The 13,483-nt window shown below is 30.6% G+C and overlaps 1 protein-coding gene across 5 annotated transcripts in view; it reads left to right on the plus strand.

Annotated features, from left to right (window-relative positions):
• Positions 1 to 13,483, plus strand: part of TPP2 (tripeptidyl peptidase 2) — an 84,207-nt gene that overhangs the window by 10,840 nt on the left and 59,884 nt on the right. For all 5 annotated transcript variants that reach the window (XM_031958633.1, XM_031958638.1, XM_031958634.1 and 2 more), the window contains exons 3-8: positions 309 to 404; positions 1,664 to 1,768; positions 3,201 to 3,325; positions 5,715 to 5,878; positions 8,305 to 8,459; positions 13,328 to 13,404. In XM_031958633.1, the coding sequence (XP_031814493.1) occupies positions 309 to 404; positions 1,664 to 1,768; positions 3,201 to 3,325; positions 5,715 to 5,878; positions 8,305 to 8,459; positions 13,328 to 13,404 (722 nt within the window). The remainder of the gene's footprint in view (positions 1 to 308; positions 405 to 1,663; positions 1,769 to 3,200; positions 3,326 to 5,714; positions 5,879 to 8,304; positions 8,460 to 13,327; positions 13,405 to 13,483) is intronic.

Genomic DNA, 13,483 nt, shown 5'->3' on the forward strand with positions numbered 1-13,483 from the left:
TTCCAGTGGTAAGCAAATCATAAATACCTTTGAATACACTACTTATGAATAAATCAGGTAGAATTGAAATCCCAGGTTTGGAGACTTTTTGATGTCAGTATCTGAATTTAAATGTTAATTATTCACCTTATCTGTCTTTTTATGTCTTTCTTCTCCCTGTGAAAGATGTCTAACCAGCTTGTTGTCACGTTAGAATCAGATTTGTCATTACAATAACATTCTTTCTAATCTCAATTTTCAGAATAGTGTGTAATTTAAGGGAGAACATTTAATGAAAGAACAAATTATTTCATTTTTACCTCCTTTAGATTCCAACGAATTGGATAAATCCTTCAGGCAAATACCATATTGGTATAAAAAATGGTTATGACTTCTATCCTAAAGCTCTTAAAGAGAGAATGCAGGTAATGTATTTTACTTGTCATTTGTATTCAGAGTTAATGCCAATGAAGACTATATTTACTCTTTTTTTACTCTGATGATGAATCCTCACTTCTACTTGAAAATGTTTTCCCTATATAGTCTCATAGACATTGGTGTTTTTGCTTTCTTTAGTGTGCCAACCACTGTTGCTGTTAGGCTTCTCTAAGAAGTAAGGGTCTGTGCCAGACTAGTTGAAAGCCGTCTTTTTAGGAACTGTATTCTCTTTTTCTACTTGTTTTCTGATTTAGTCCTCCTTACTTGCAGCTACTTGTGACTTTCCTTCCTTCTTGATCTTTCTCACTAGTTCTAACCTTCATGAACTTTGTCTGCTAGTGTTGGAAATATTATTTTAAAATTGCTGTTATAAGGAGTAGATTATTAGTAGAAGTAGTGGTATAGGAAATGGCCATGAAAGGGAACTTAGTATACCTGTATTCTAATTCTTTAATTCCAGTTTAATTGGGAGGTTGTTTACTATATACAAACTACATATATGCAAGCTTTAAGACAGTTCACTCTCTGTCTTTTGTAAATTTTATTTAAAAATTGTATTTAAAAAATTAATGAACCCAAATTTTCTTCCAGTGGCATATTGAATTGCACATTAATCCTAAGATTATCTTGATGTAGCAATTAGAGACTTCAGTTTAGTCAAAAAGGGATAGATTATTGCTTAGAGTAGGCTTTTCTTAACTAATAAGATCCTTTTTACATTTAAAATTCCATTTGATATTCAGAAGTAAAATTTGTGTGTGTTTTTTTAAAACTGCATAAATAATTGCATCTGTTGCTAGGTGGTTTTTGTTTTGTTTTGTTCAGATAAGACACCATATATTATCAGAATTGAAGCTTTAGTGTTAATGCTAACTAAATCTTAGTGGAAAAAGTTGGTGATAAATGGCAGGTATTTTTGTCTATATTCAACTATTCTATAAAGTCAAAATAGTTTTTAAAAATCAGTATAAGTTTAAAGTTACTGAAAAACCCAAATGCTAAATGCATTACAGTGCTTGTGGTTCATTAGCTATCAATCATTATAAATGGTTATATCTTAAGCTTTTAATGAAAACTATAGTTTCCTTTTCGGTATTTTCATAGTCTTCTAACTTTATTATTTTTTTATGTTAATTGTATAAGGTATCCAAATGCAAGAGCAGAAAGACTTGCAAAGTAAAATTGTTTAAAATGACAAAAAAAAAAAAATACTGTAAAATATTCAGGTAATTTCTTTGTTTTTCAGAAAGAACGTAAGGAGAAAATTTGGGACCCTGTTCATAGAGTTGCACTTGCAGAAGCTTGTAGGAAACAAGAAGAGTTTGATGCTGTTAACAGCTCTTCTTCTCAAGTTGGTGCTAATAGTTTAAATAAAAATATTGGTAAACAATATGTTTCCTTAGGGAATGAAAATTCTATTTTTAGAAATTTTTCTTGAAAAGCAGTTGTGGTTTTCTTTTTTTTTTTTTTTTTTTTTTTTTTTGTGATTTGAAATACCATTTCTCTTAAAAGTTGACATGGACTCTATACCTTAAACTAGTTAAATATGGTCTTTGACTATACAAAACTTTAGTTTAAAAGTGGGTTCTTGTTTCATTTCATTTGTTTCTCAGTAACAAAAAAAAAATTCTGCCACTTTTTTCATTGATAGGAAATAATTTTAAATAATGGAATGTTAAGCATTATTAAAGGACAAGACTAAAACAGTGAATTTGACACACTTGAGAATCATTTTCTCTTCACTAATCATTAGAATAGATCTTTTTTGAACACTTAGGACAATACCAATTTCCGCTAATTGAATACTACTACTACTACTTCTACTAATTGAAGAAAATTAATCCCTTATGTGAAAATGTAGTTATATTGTATAGCAGTTGTTTTTTTCAGTGAGCTTATGTAACAAACTTGAAAGTATTGTGTACTTTTATTCAATACTATTTTTCATGTAGTTTCATTCTCATATATAATTTTCACACTTTCTGTCTATGCAGAGAATCATATAGATTTCTTTCAGCTCAATTTAACCTTTTTCTTTCTTTCTTTCTTTTTTTTTTTTTTTGATTTTATTTTGAAATCTCATTTTTGAACTCTATAAAAGACCTAATTTACCACTGAATGTTTTGATTAATCATAGGAATGTTATATGTGCATTGATGAATGCTCTAGATTAAAAAAAAGCTTTTTGTAATAGAAATGATGACTGCTATTAGCCATTTGTTACATATTTGTTATTTCAAATCTTTTAAAAAACATTCTGGATTTATGCATGATTTCAAAACTCTAAAATAGATATTTACTTAACCTAATAAGTACTGTTTTTTTCTTTGTCCTATTAAAGTAAAAAGAAAACCTATGGTTTCTATAACTGGTTACCTAAGGAAATTGGGTTTTTTCTACATCTTTAATAACCTATGTAATATGAGCTGATGGATTAAGTAATATGAGTTCTTTTATAACCAGTTCTTAAAATAGCTTATGAAACTAATTAGAGAGCACTTGTAGCTGTTTATTTTATTAACTGCTATACAAATAAGAGAATATACACATTGTTATCATAAGTTTTGAGATTTTAATTTACCACTAACTCTTTAGATGGAATCATAATTTAGGGTAGGAAAATAAAAATGATCTTTATTTTTCTGGAATAAAGTTCTTACAACAAAGTGTTAAAAGTCTTGTATTTATGTAGATTATATTAATAAGTGGAGTAGTATTATATATTTCAGTTTTTAGAAGCAAAAATGTGCCCCAAATTTGTATGTTTGTGTTATCTTTTTTAGTTAAGCAAATTAATCAAGGAGGAGCTTCAAAGTCAAATAGAACTGTTAAATTCTTTTGAGAAAAAATATAGCGACCCTGGCCCTGTGTATGACTGCATAGTTTGGCATGATGGTGAAACTTGGAGGTAAACATATTTTGTGTCTTATATATTATTTTTAAAAGTTTTTAAATATAGTCTAGAGCAAAATTAAATCATACAAAGTCTCCTGATTATTGTCTTATGTAACAGTAATTACGCTCACCCTGAACCATGTGAAAACAAAGTTGATATTTATTTTTGTATGAAGCATTTGGAAAGATTGCATGCTTAGTTGTACAATGTGTCCCAAAACTCTTAGTGCAGTTTTAGGCTATTAAAACATAAAAATGCACTAAGAGTTTTGTACTGTTCATTTGGGAACTACATTTTTAAAGAAGTATACTTCACTTTTTGTCACAGATATAATAACTTGTATTTTAAGTGAAGATTTTGAAATTTTAATTGTTTTAAATGTAGTTACTTTTTAAAGGAACTGTTATGAATATTTAACTGAAATTAACTGGTTCCACAAACAAGATGATGTTTGGCAAATTACATTATATGATGCACTGTGCTTATAGATAGTTCATTACAAATGAAAGAAGACATAATTGTTTAAAAAAAAAAAAACTTAACTATAAAACCTTAAATTGGGTTTTTCTAGAGATATGAGACAATGCAGTGTTTTAATGGTATTGCGTTCTGTTTCTACCCTATCCTATTTCCTTGGTCCCTAGATATTTGGGGATTCTCATGTAGGTAGGGGTAGGGGAATGAAGAATTCCATTGATGTGGTACTATTACCCTGTACAGTAGGGTTTACATACACACATCCTTTTTTTTTTTCCCTCCTTACTAACAGCTATACTAATCCACTTTTTTTAGTTGAGGCAGGACCTTGCCCCAAGTTGGAAGAGGGTGGGAATCCAATAGTGCCTACCAGTTATTTTCTGATTGGTTTGAGTATTGAAAGCTCTAAAGGAAAAGGGGAATTATGTAGGTGAAATGTGGTGTTTGGCTGAAGCTGAATGTATGATGGAAAATAGTATGAAATAAAGTTGAAAAGTAGAGTTGGAATCATATTTTGGAAGAACCTTAATCCCAAGCTTAGAGACTTTTTTTTTTTTTTTTTTTAAAGCCCCTGTAGGTATTAGGTAGCCATTGAAGCTTTTTTTTGAGCAGGGGAATATGTTAAACCTATACTTTAGAAAAGATTATTTCAGCTGTATGACAGATAGACTAGTTATATGATCAGAAGACCAATAAGTAATATTCCAAGGATTTTAGTTAGAATGTAGCATTGAATTGGAAAAGAGATAGTATAAGTGGAATCATCAAAACTTCATAAATTGTTGGATATGAAGGATAAGGAAGATAACTTTAAGAATGTGTGTTTGGGAAGGTGGTAGCAGTACTAGCAGATATTGATAGATTATAAAGAAGGATGGATTTTAAGGGAAAGATGTTTGGTTTTAGACATATTGGTTTTGAGGTACTAGAGGAACATGCAAATAGATAATACGAACTTGAGTTCAGGAAGCAGCATAAGGCTGATATAAAATGATCATCACTAACAGTTATTTAAAGTTTGCAAAGTGCTTTCATTTGAGGCTCACATTAATCTCATTTGGTAGATAATATCTCATTTGAAATGAGATATCAGATGAGAAAGCTGAAGCTCAGTCTAAATGATTTGCTCATGTTCTCATAATTAACAAAGCATTTAAAGTGTCAAGAGGCAGAACTTTAACCTAGGTTGGGCCAGTTCTCCTCTACTATGTCTTTTTGCTGATGGTTCAATCATAGATTTATAGGCTTTTAGTGAGGTGAATCAATTAATCCTTTCACTTTAAATAGCACTAAAGCTGTAGCCAACAAAATATGATTTCTTTTATGCTAATAGGTGTTAGTTGATTATTTGGTTACTCTCTTCTTAAAGTCCTTTGAATGAAGAGGTAAAAATTTGGCATTTGCTTTTATATGCATTAAATCAGGGCTTCTTAGTCTTTTCCACTCTTGATTCTTTTTTTTTTTTTTTTTTTTTTACCTGAGAAATTTTTTACAAGACCCTGGATATATAAAATAGATATACAAATCAAATATTTACTTAGAAGAATCATAAAGAAATTGGTATACATATAAATTTACCATTTATTAAAGATGAAAGCAAATTTGCATTCTAATGAGACGGATGTGCTTATTCATTTTTACATAAAGAATTAAATCTTGACAGAGTGTTTGGTACCTTTTTCTCTTGTCAAATTTTTCATGACCCCAACATGGAGTCGTGATTCATAGTTTTAAGAAGCTTTGTGTTAGAAATAACTATGGTAGATTGTTGTCGTTAAGGAATAGAGATTATGAGAATTTCAGAAATATAAATAAATTTATTTGAAGAAAGTGGGCAGAGGTGAAGAGAGATTGTATAGTTGGTGACACAATTGTCTATAAAATGGAAGTTTGGATATTAATTAGTCCTTTTTTCAATTCACAGAGCCTGCATTGATTCAAATGAAGGTGGGGACTTAAGTAACAGTACTGTATTGAGAAACTACAAAGAAGCCCAGGAATATGGTTCTTTTGGCACAGCTGAGATGTTGAATTACTCTGTTAATATATATGATGACGGAAACCTACTTTCTATTGTGACAAGTGGAGGTATTTCTTCTCTAATCCATGTAGCTAATAAATGATAAAGTATCTTAAAGCTAAGGATTAAAATATCCAAATCCTAGATTATTTCAGCTAATTAGTGGAACTAAACTTCATGCCTCCTGATTTCCAGCCTATAATAAAATAGTTGTCACCATTTTAATATGTTTAAAAAGAAAACATGTTAAAAATTGTGAAACTGTATATAAACTATATATATATTTAAGTACTAATATAAATACCAAATTTTAAATGTTTCCACGTTTGAATGTACTTTACTTGTCAGCTTATTTTCACCCATATACTCATCCATATGAGGTATCCATATACTCATCAGGTATTTATAGTTAAAAGTTTGCTTCTTATAATATATATTTGTGATTTATTGTTGTAGAGATATTTCTGTCAGGAAAATTGCCAGTGCATATCAGCAAGTGCTCTGCAATTTGAGGTTACAAAAAGTTGCCTAGATCATTGAAAGATTTAAATGCCTTGGCCTTTGTTAAATGGCCATCTAACTACTGTTTTCCAGAGGAAGATTTGAACTTCAATCTTCCTGATTTGAGGTTGGCATGTTCTTTTTCTGTGAGGTGGCTTAGGGGAGCAAAAATTATCACAACTCATAGTTACTAATGATTCTTTCCTGGAATACTGTAATACGGTTTCTCTTCATCCCCTGCTCTACCCATCATTTGAAATTTTTGTTGGTCAGGTACTTTTAAAAATTGGTTTTAATAGCAAAAGGTTAAGAAAATTGATAGTTTCAAATGAGTCACATATATATTCCTGCTTTGAAAGTTAAAAGAAAACTATAGGGTGTCATAACTGCCCTCATACAATTTTGTTGGAAAAATTACATCAGAAATTTCAACACTGATTTATCTCTTGTTTGTTTGTTTTTTTAAAGCACAAATTGCTATTGTAATGTAAATATTGTTGTGAATAAAATAAATTTTAATAATTTTTACTTTTTTTTTGAATAAATTTACAATTAAACCTTCTTTTCTACTGTTTGCTATGAAATATTGAGTCCTATTTTTCTGGTACCAGTTTACCATTGAATAAGAAAGAACTTTATTAAGATTAGGGTTTTAAGATTATTTTGTACTTTTAAAAATGTTTTATTGATAATGTTTTTACTTTTTTTTTCTGATCCCCAAACATTTATTTTAATAAAGAAGTTAAAACATCCTTTAGAACCATATCTGATAGTGTATATAACATTCTACTATAGTATTTAGTATTCCCTCACTTATACACATATATTTCATTTCCTGTTCTCTTGCATCATTATTGATTTTTCAGTTGCTAATAGTTCAGCTTCCTTTTAGTAATTTTTTGATTTACACTGCTATAGTCATTTTGTATATTATTGGTCTGATTTTACCTGATTGATTTGCTTTTAATCAATTCATAGTCATTTCCATATTTCCTTGAATTTCCTTATAATCAATGCTTTTTCTACAATCATATTACATTATATCACCCTTTAATCATCTGTTCCCCAGACAATTATTCATTTGTTTTTAGTGAGATGTTTTTTTTTCCTTTCAAAGTAAACTATGCTTATATTAATTTTAAAATCTTGCCTACTTACACTTGTTATGCCATAAGCTTTATTGTGTGATTTGTGTGGCTATGGCTGCAGTGGTACTACCCGATGTCACTACTTCTAATTGCAACAAAAGTTTTTTAAAAGGTGAAAAAAACTAGGAGAACAGGCTATTGAATGTTGTGCGATCGAATCTGATATTTAATATCTGAATTTGAACAAAGCATTTAACTTCAGCTCTTCTTTCCCAAATGCAAAGTAAGGTACTTGAATTACATCTCTAGTCTCAGATCTAAATCCTGCCATTTTATAAATGACAATAAAATTTTGTACTTTGCCACTGCTGGTGACAGATTTCTGCCTTTGTAGGAAATTTTAAAAAGTGCATTGATGAATAGTTTTCATTGATGAATAGTTCATACTACACATTTTCCTTTCCTGATTGATCTTAGCCTATGGTTATATTTCCTTTGTCTAAATTTATATATTATTTTATCTGTCATATAGGTCAACTTTTAATTAGATATAGTTGGGATTATTATGAACCTTAAATTCCTGTAATACTAATCTAGTCTTAAATAAAAAAGGCTTTTAGTTAATCTTAATTGTACATCATTTGAGAATTCTGGGATATAATGCAAGGAAGTGATGCAATTCTAGGCCTGGGGTTAGAAAACTGTTTTAATGCTCTTGAGTTAGTGATATGAATTAGGTACTCGAATAACCATATGCCAGGTTCAGAAAAATGTTATTCTCATTTAGTAATTTAAAGTTAAAGATTTTTTCATTTTAATAATTATAGATGTGTAAATTAAACTGGCAAAATCATCATTATAAAATTTAATTTACTGATATACAGCATTTCTTTTCTTATTCATAGGAGCTCATGGGACACATGTAGCTAGTATAGCTGCTGGATACTTTCCACAAGACCCTGAACGAAATGGTATAGCTCCTGGTGCTCAGATTCTTGCAATCAAAATTGGTGATACAAGATTAAGCACTATGGAAACTGGCACAGGTCTTATAAGAGCTGTGAGTATTCAATATATTAATCTAGACCTTGGATATAGAAGATTTTTTTTTTTAACATAGCCTTCTAATTGCCTGTTTACTTGTTGGCTGGCTCACTTGTATGTCTGATTAGCCCCTCCATCAGGGAATGAAAGAAAAATAAAATTCTTTGAACTGATTTGAACTGATTCTCAGTTTCACATTTTTTTTCATTACATTAAACTATCAAGAATTTAAAGCTTTTTTATGTAATAGATGGGTCTTTTTTATCAATTACATAGACTAACTTTTTTAAAATGTCTTGTAAAAAAATGTTATGTTGGTTCTGAGTTCAAGACCCGTAGTTTGTTGGGGGGGGTTTGTTTGTTTGTTTGTTTGTTTGTTTGTTTTTTTAGTCACATAATCCTAGAGCTGTAACACTCTACCCATAGTGTGAATCTCTTTCTCCAGAATCACCCCACAGTAGTTATCTAGGCTTTGCTTGAATAGTTTGAATTAGTTATGAACTTCTTAGGTCTACCTTCTATTCCTGCTAACTAATCTAGAGGCCACAAAGTCAAAGTAAAGTTATGGAGCAAGTGGGAATGAAAGTGATCAAATTCTTCTGTCCTCTATTATAATCATGAAGTAATATAGCTAGAAGGACTTTAGAGATCAAATTGACCTTCCTCATCATTTTCCAGATAAGAAATTGAGGCCGTTGGAGATACAGTGACTCGGTCAAGTTCATACAACTGCCATGTCTCTCCCCTTCTAGCTTTTCAAGGATAGACCTTTTTCGGTGTGTGAATACTTCATTTCTTATTTTTTTGTTTGCAGATAAGTAGATATATTTCTGATGTCAAGCACTTAAGAATATACACAGATAATATGATTGGTGATGGAAGGTGTAAATGACCGAAAAGGTGATTTGATTTGATTTGAATGGGGAGTATGACTGATGATGAAAGGTGTAAAATTGACCGAGAAGATGATTTGATTTGAATGAGGAATATATGACTAAGGAAATGTAGATTGGCACATGGAAATATAGAAAACATGTTTTTATTGTAGGCATGCCAGAATTTTATCATATGGCTTTATTTAAATTATTCTTTTTTCTTTTCCAGTTTTCTGTATTCCTAAAGTGATTTTTTTAAGAAAAGTCCTCTTTCCCATCTTAGGATTTGTAGTGCTAATGAGGTCATCATTATGAAAATATTAAATGTTTAATTCGTGTATGGTGCTAACCATTAAACAAAGTTTTTTAAAAAAGCATTCTTATATCTGGAAATTAACCTTTAGCAGCCTCAATTGGCTGAAACCTAATTTAAAACAGTTAAGTGAAAAAGGCCATGCCAACAAAATATACCAAATCCATGCACTTGATTATTTATGAGAAACATGGTAATAACAGCAGGAAGTGAAACTATTGTCTTAAAACAGAAAGTGTATAGAAAAACTGTAAAAAGAAGCACAGTAGCCTGGGCATGTTCATTTTAGTGATAAAGAGCCCCAAATCTTTCAGAAGTCCATAATGGTTCTATATATATATTTTAGGAAAAAAAGATCATTGATGTTGTTATATAATGATAATCCTGAGGTGATATGAAAAAGTAAAGTTGTATTTAGCATACTCTGTTTAACATGACAAATAAATAAATACTGTATTTTAAATTTCCAAGAAAAAATGGCTTAAAATGTTTTCACTTTTAAAGGAGTTGGTTTAAGGCACTTTAACAATTAACTGATATAGATAGGATAACAATTCCCTAACAGTGCTAGATACAGGAGATTTGTATTGAAATAAACTGTTTTTAAGCTTTCTTAATGTGCTTTACTGGTAGACTAGTATCAATTACTGATAGTTTCATTCTTTATAGATGTTTCTGACAAGCCAAGGAAGTATGAAAGATTTTAGTTTAATGTTCCTTGTTCACAATTGAAAAGTTTGTGGGAATGCTGTAACTGAGAAGAAGATTAACAAAATTACATTTTTTGTGTTCTCTTTATTTATGCACCATCCCCACCCTGGGAAATTGAAGTGATTAGTGAAAAAAAATTGAATAATATTTTTGAGGCTTCTATGTCTTTTAAAATTTTTCCTGGACTTATTAATAAAATAAAAAATGGAAAAGCATTATTATAGAACATGATTATTAAACCTTTTTTTATCTTCAGTATTTCAGAATATCAGAGAAGTTATTGATGTGGGGTATTTCATTTGTTTTTTTAATAGGCAGTCTTCATGAGTGGTTGTGGACCCTAAAACTTATTACTTAATGACCAGCTTTTTGTACTTCCCCTTTAATTCTGTTTCCTTAGGCCATGAAATCTTTAGAGTGCTTTTGGGCCTATACATGTTACCTTTCCAGCTTGCATAGAGCCTTTTACAGTTGGTGTTGTGTTGGCAGAGTGCACAAGATAGTACCTTTCCAGCTTGCTTAGAGGCTGTGTTATACTTTGTATTGTGTTGGCATAGAACATAAGGTATTTTTCTTATGTACTTTAAAATCTCCTTGGTATTCAGGAACTTTTCCTCAGCCCTTATCCTTCTTAACTTTTCTGTAGCCTTTGAAATTTTCACATTTTTCTTCTGTATTCTTTTTTTCCCTTTCATTCTATGACACTAGGATAAAATAATAAGATTATAAAATCAGATTGAGCGAGCTACAAGGGATCTCGGAGGTTAAAAGACTGACCTCAAAGTCATAACAAGTCTAACTGGGATCTGAATCTAAGTCTTCTGATTACACATTCAGTGCTTTCCCCTTGCGTTGTCTTTTTCTGAAGCCCAGGCATGCATCTATTGACTGCTAACTGAATTCTCCCAAACTGAACTAATTATCTTTCCTCTCAAACCCTCTTCTCTAACCCCTCATTATTTCTATAGAAGACATCACCAATCTTGACATAATCTTATAATTTCATTATCCTTGATTCTTCATTGTCTTTACCTGTCAAATCAACCACTTGCCAAATTTTATTCCATCTCCAGAATATCTCTTGTATTCTGCCTTTTGTTTTGCTCACTTGGCTACCACTTCAGTTCCCCATCACTTCTTGACTTGACTTTTATAAGACTATTAAATAGCCTTTTAATTGGTTACCCCCTCCCCCGGGGTTCATTCTCCACACAATTGCTAAAATAATTTTCCTAAAAGACACAAACTGAACTGCTATACTCCTGCCTCATACCTTTTGCAAGTCTCTCTATTTCCTCTTTGTTGAATAAGAGGCAAACTCCTTAGCCTGACATTTAAGGCTTTCTGCAATATGGCTCCAAATTGATTTTTATTTCACATTATTCTTTGTATCCTGTGTAATGCAGCCACATCAGATTCCCCAAGTTTGATATGTCTGCTACTTCCTTCAATTTCCCAAAACTATCTCCCGTGGCATTAGATTGTGAACTCATTGAGGACAAAGATTCTTTTGCCTTTCTTTGTATTCTTGTTATTTATTTAGCTCAGTGTTTGGCACATAGTGGGTGCTCAATAAGTTTTTATTGAGTGACTACCTGGAATATATTTCTCATTGGTCCTTTCCAAGTCTATATTTTCTGTAGAGATTGTTTTCTTGTGCTACTTTGAAATTTTTTCTCATTTTCTTCTATTATGCCTACTAATCACTGTTCTTTATTCAAATGTGCTTATGATTATTTAGCTACATATGGTATTACATGATTTGTACTTGGCACACTAACTTGGCACCATGATCTTTGGGGGGGGGATAAAAGATCTTTGGGGATAAAAATTTTTATGAGGTAAGCAAAAACAACTTTAGTGGAGATTTTCATTTTGTCGTTTGTTTTCCTGAATGATTTTTTTTCTTTTTTAACATATAGTGACCTTGATCCTAAATTCATTTTGTAAAAATGAGTTTTATTGTGAAACTAAATATTGCCTACAGTAAATTTTTAGAACCTGAAAAAGGAGCAACATAGAAAATCATCTATTTCTGTACCAGTCAGTGAAAGAAGAGACTCTGTGCCCTCAAGAGCTCAAGTCACTTGCCCAGAGGTTAATTAGTGGTGGAACTGAGATTAGAGCACAGTTCTCCTGATCCTAGACCAGGATTCTTCCCACTATACCACAATGCTCACTATACTATTCCTTTCATTTAACATTTCAAATTATTTAAACATATCTAACATTATCTTATATCATGTTAATTAGAATTGAGATCTTCCTGGAATTTCCTTGCTTTTCCGCTATTGTATAGTATTTATGTCTAGTGTTTAATCTATAAAAATAAAAACTCTTTCTGAGATAGCTGGAAAATATGAACTATAGTTATTAATGTAAATGATGAAGTGATTAGGAAATTTTTATTGAAAAGATTTATTTTTAAAAGTTAATTATTTTCTCCAAGTTTTTAAAAATAATTTACATAAAATACTTTTAGAAGTAAAATCCTTGAAATTTTTTGATTTAAAAAAATTGTTTTTCATATAATTTTTGGATAAAATACAATATGATTTTTAGAGCATTGTTTCCAAAACCAATAATTGAGGTTTCCTGAAATGCAGGTGGATGAATTCTGAAGAGGTCATCAAAACTTGAGCTATAGAATTGTGTGGTGATGTTGGATAAAATGGCAAATCTGTAGCAGAAATAGAAATTAAGAATAGAGTGAGTTAAAATTCTCTGATTTCTTTAAGTTCAATTACAGGATCAATATTGGAGGTACAAAACTCAAAATTGTTTGAGGATAATAGCACCTACAAAATTAATTTATAACCAAATTGTGGTTCATGGTTATGAACTGTTTTAAGAATCACTTGTATAGGTTTGCATGTTTTATCTGAAACCTTGAATTTTTAAAAATAGCATGAGCTTGGTCTACAGAAAGTACTCTATTTCTAAGATTAGAATGTAAGCAAAACTCTGAACATTTTTTTTAAACAGATGATAGAAGCCATAAATCATAAATGTGATCTTGTCAATTATAGTTATGGAGAAGCAACCCACTGGCCAAATTCTGGGTGAGTATGAATAAAACTTGACTAATGATTTGTGATCATATCTATAAAACCTTTCTTCCTAACCCCGTTTTCTTCTTAA

This window comes from Sarcophilus harrisii, chromosome 3 (assembly GCF_902635505.1).
Source record: "Sarcophilus harrisii chromosome 3, mSarHar1.11, whole genome shotgun sequence".
NCBI classification, from domain to species: domain Eukaryota; kingdom Metazoa; phylum Chordata; class Mammalia; order Dasyuromorphia; family Dasyuridae; genus Sarcophilus; species Sarcophilus harrisii.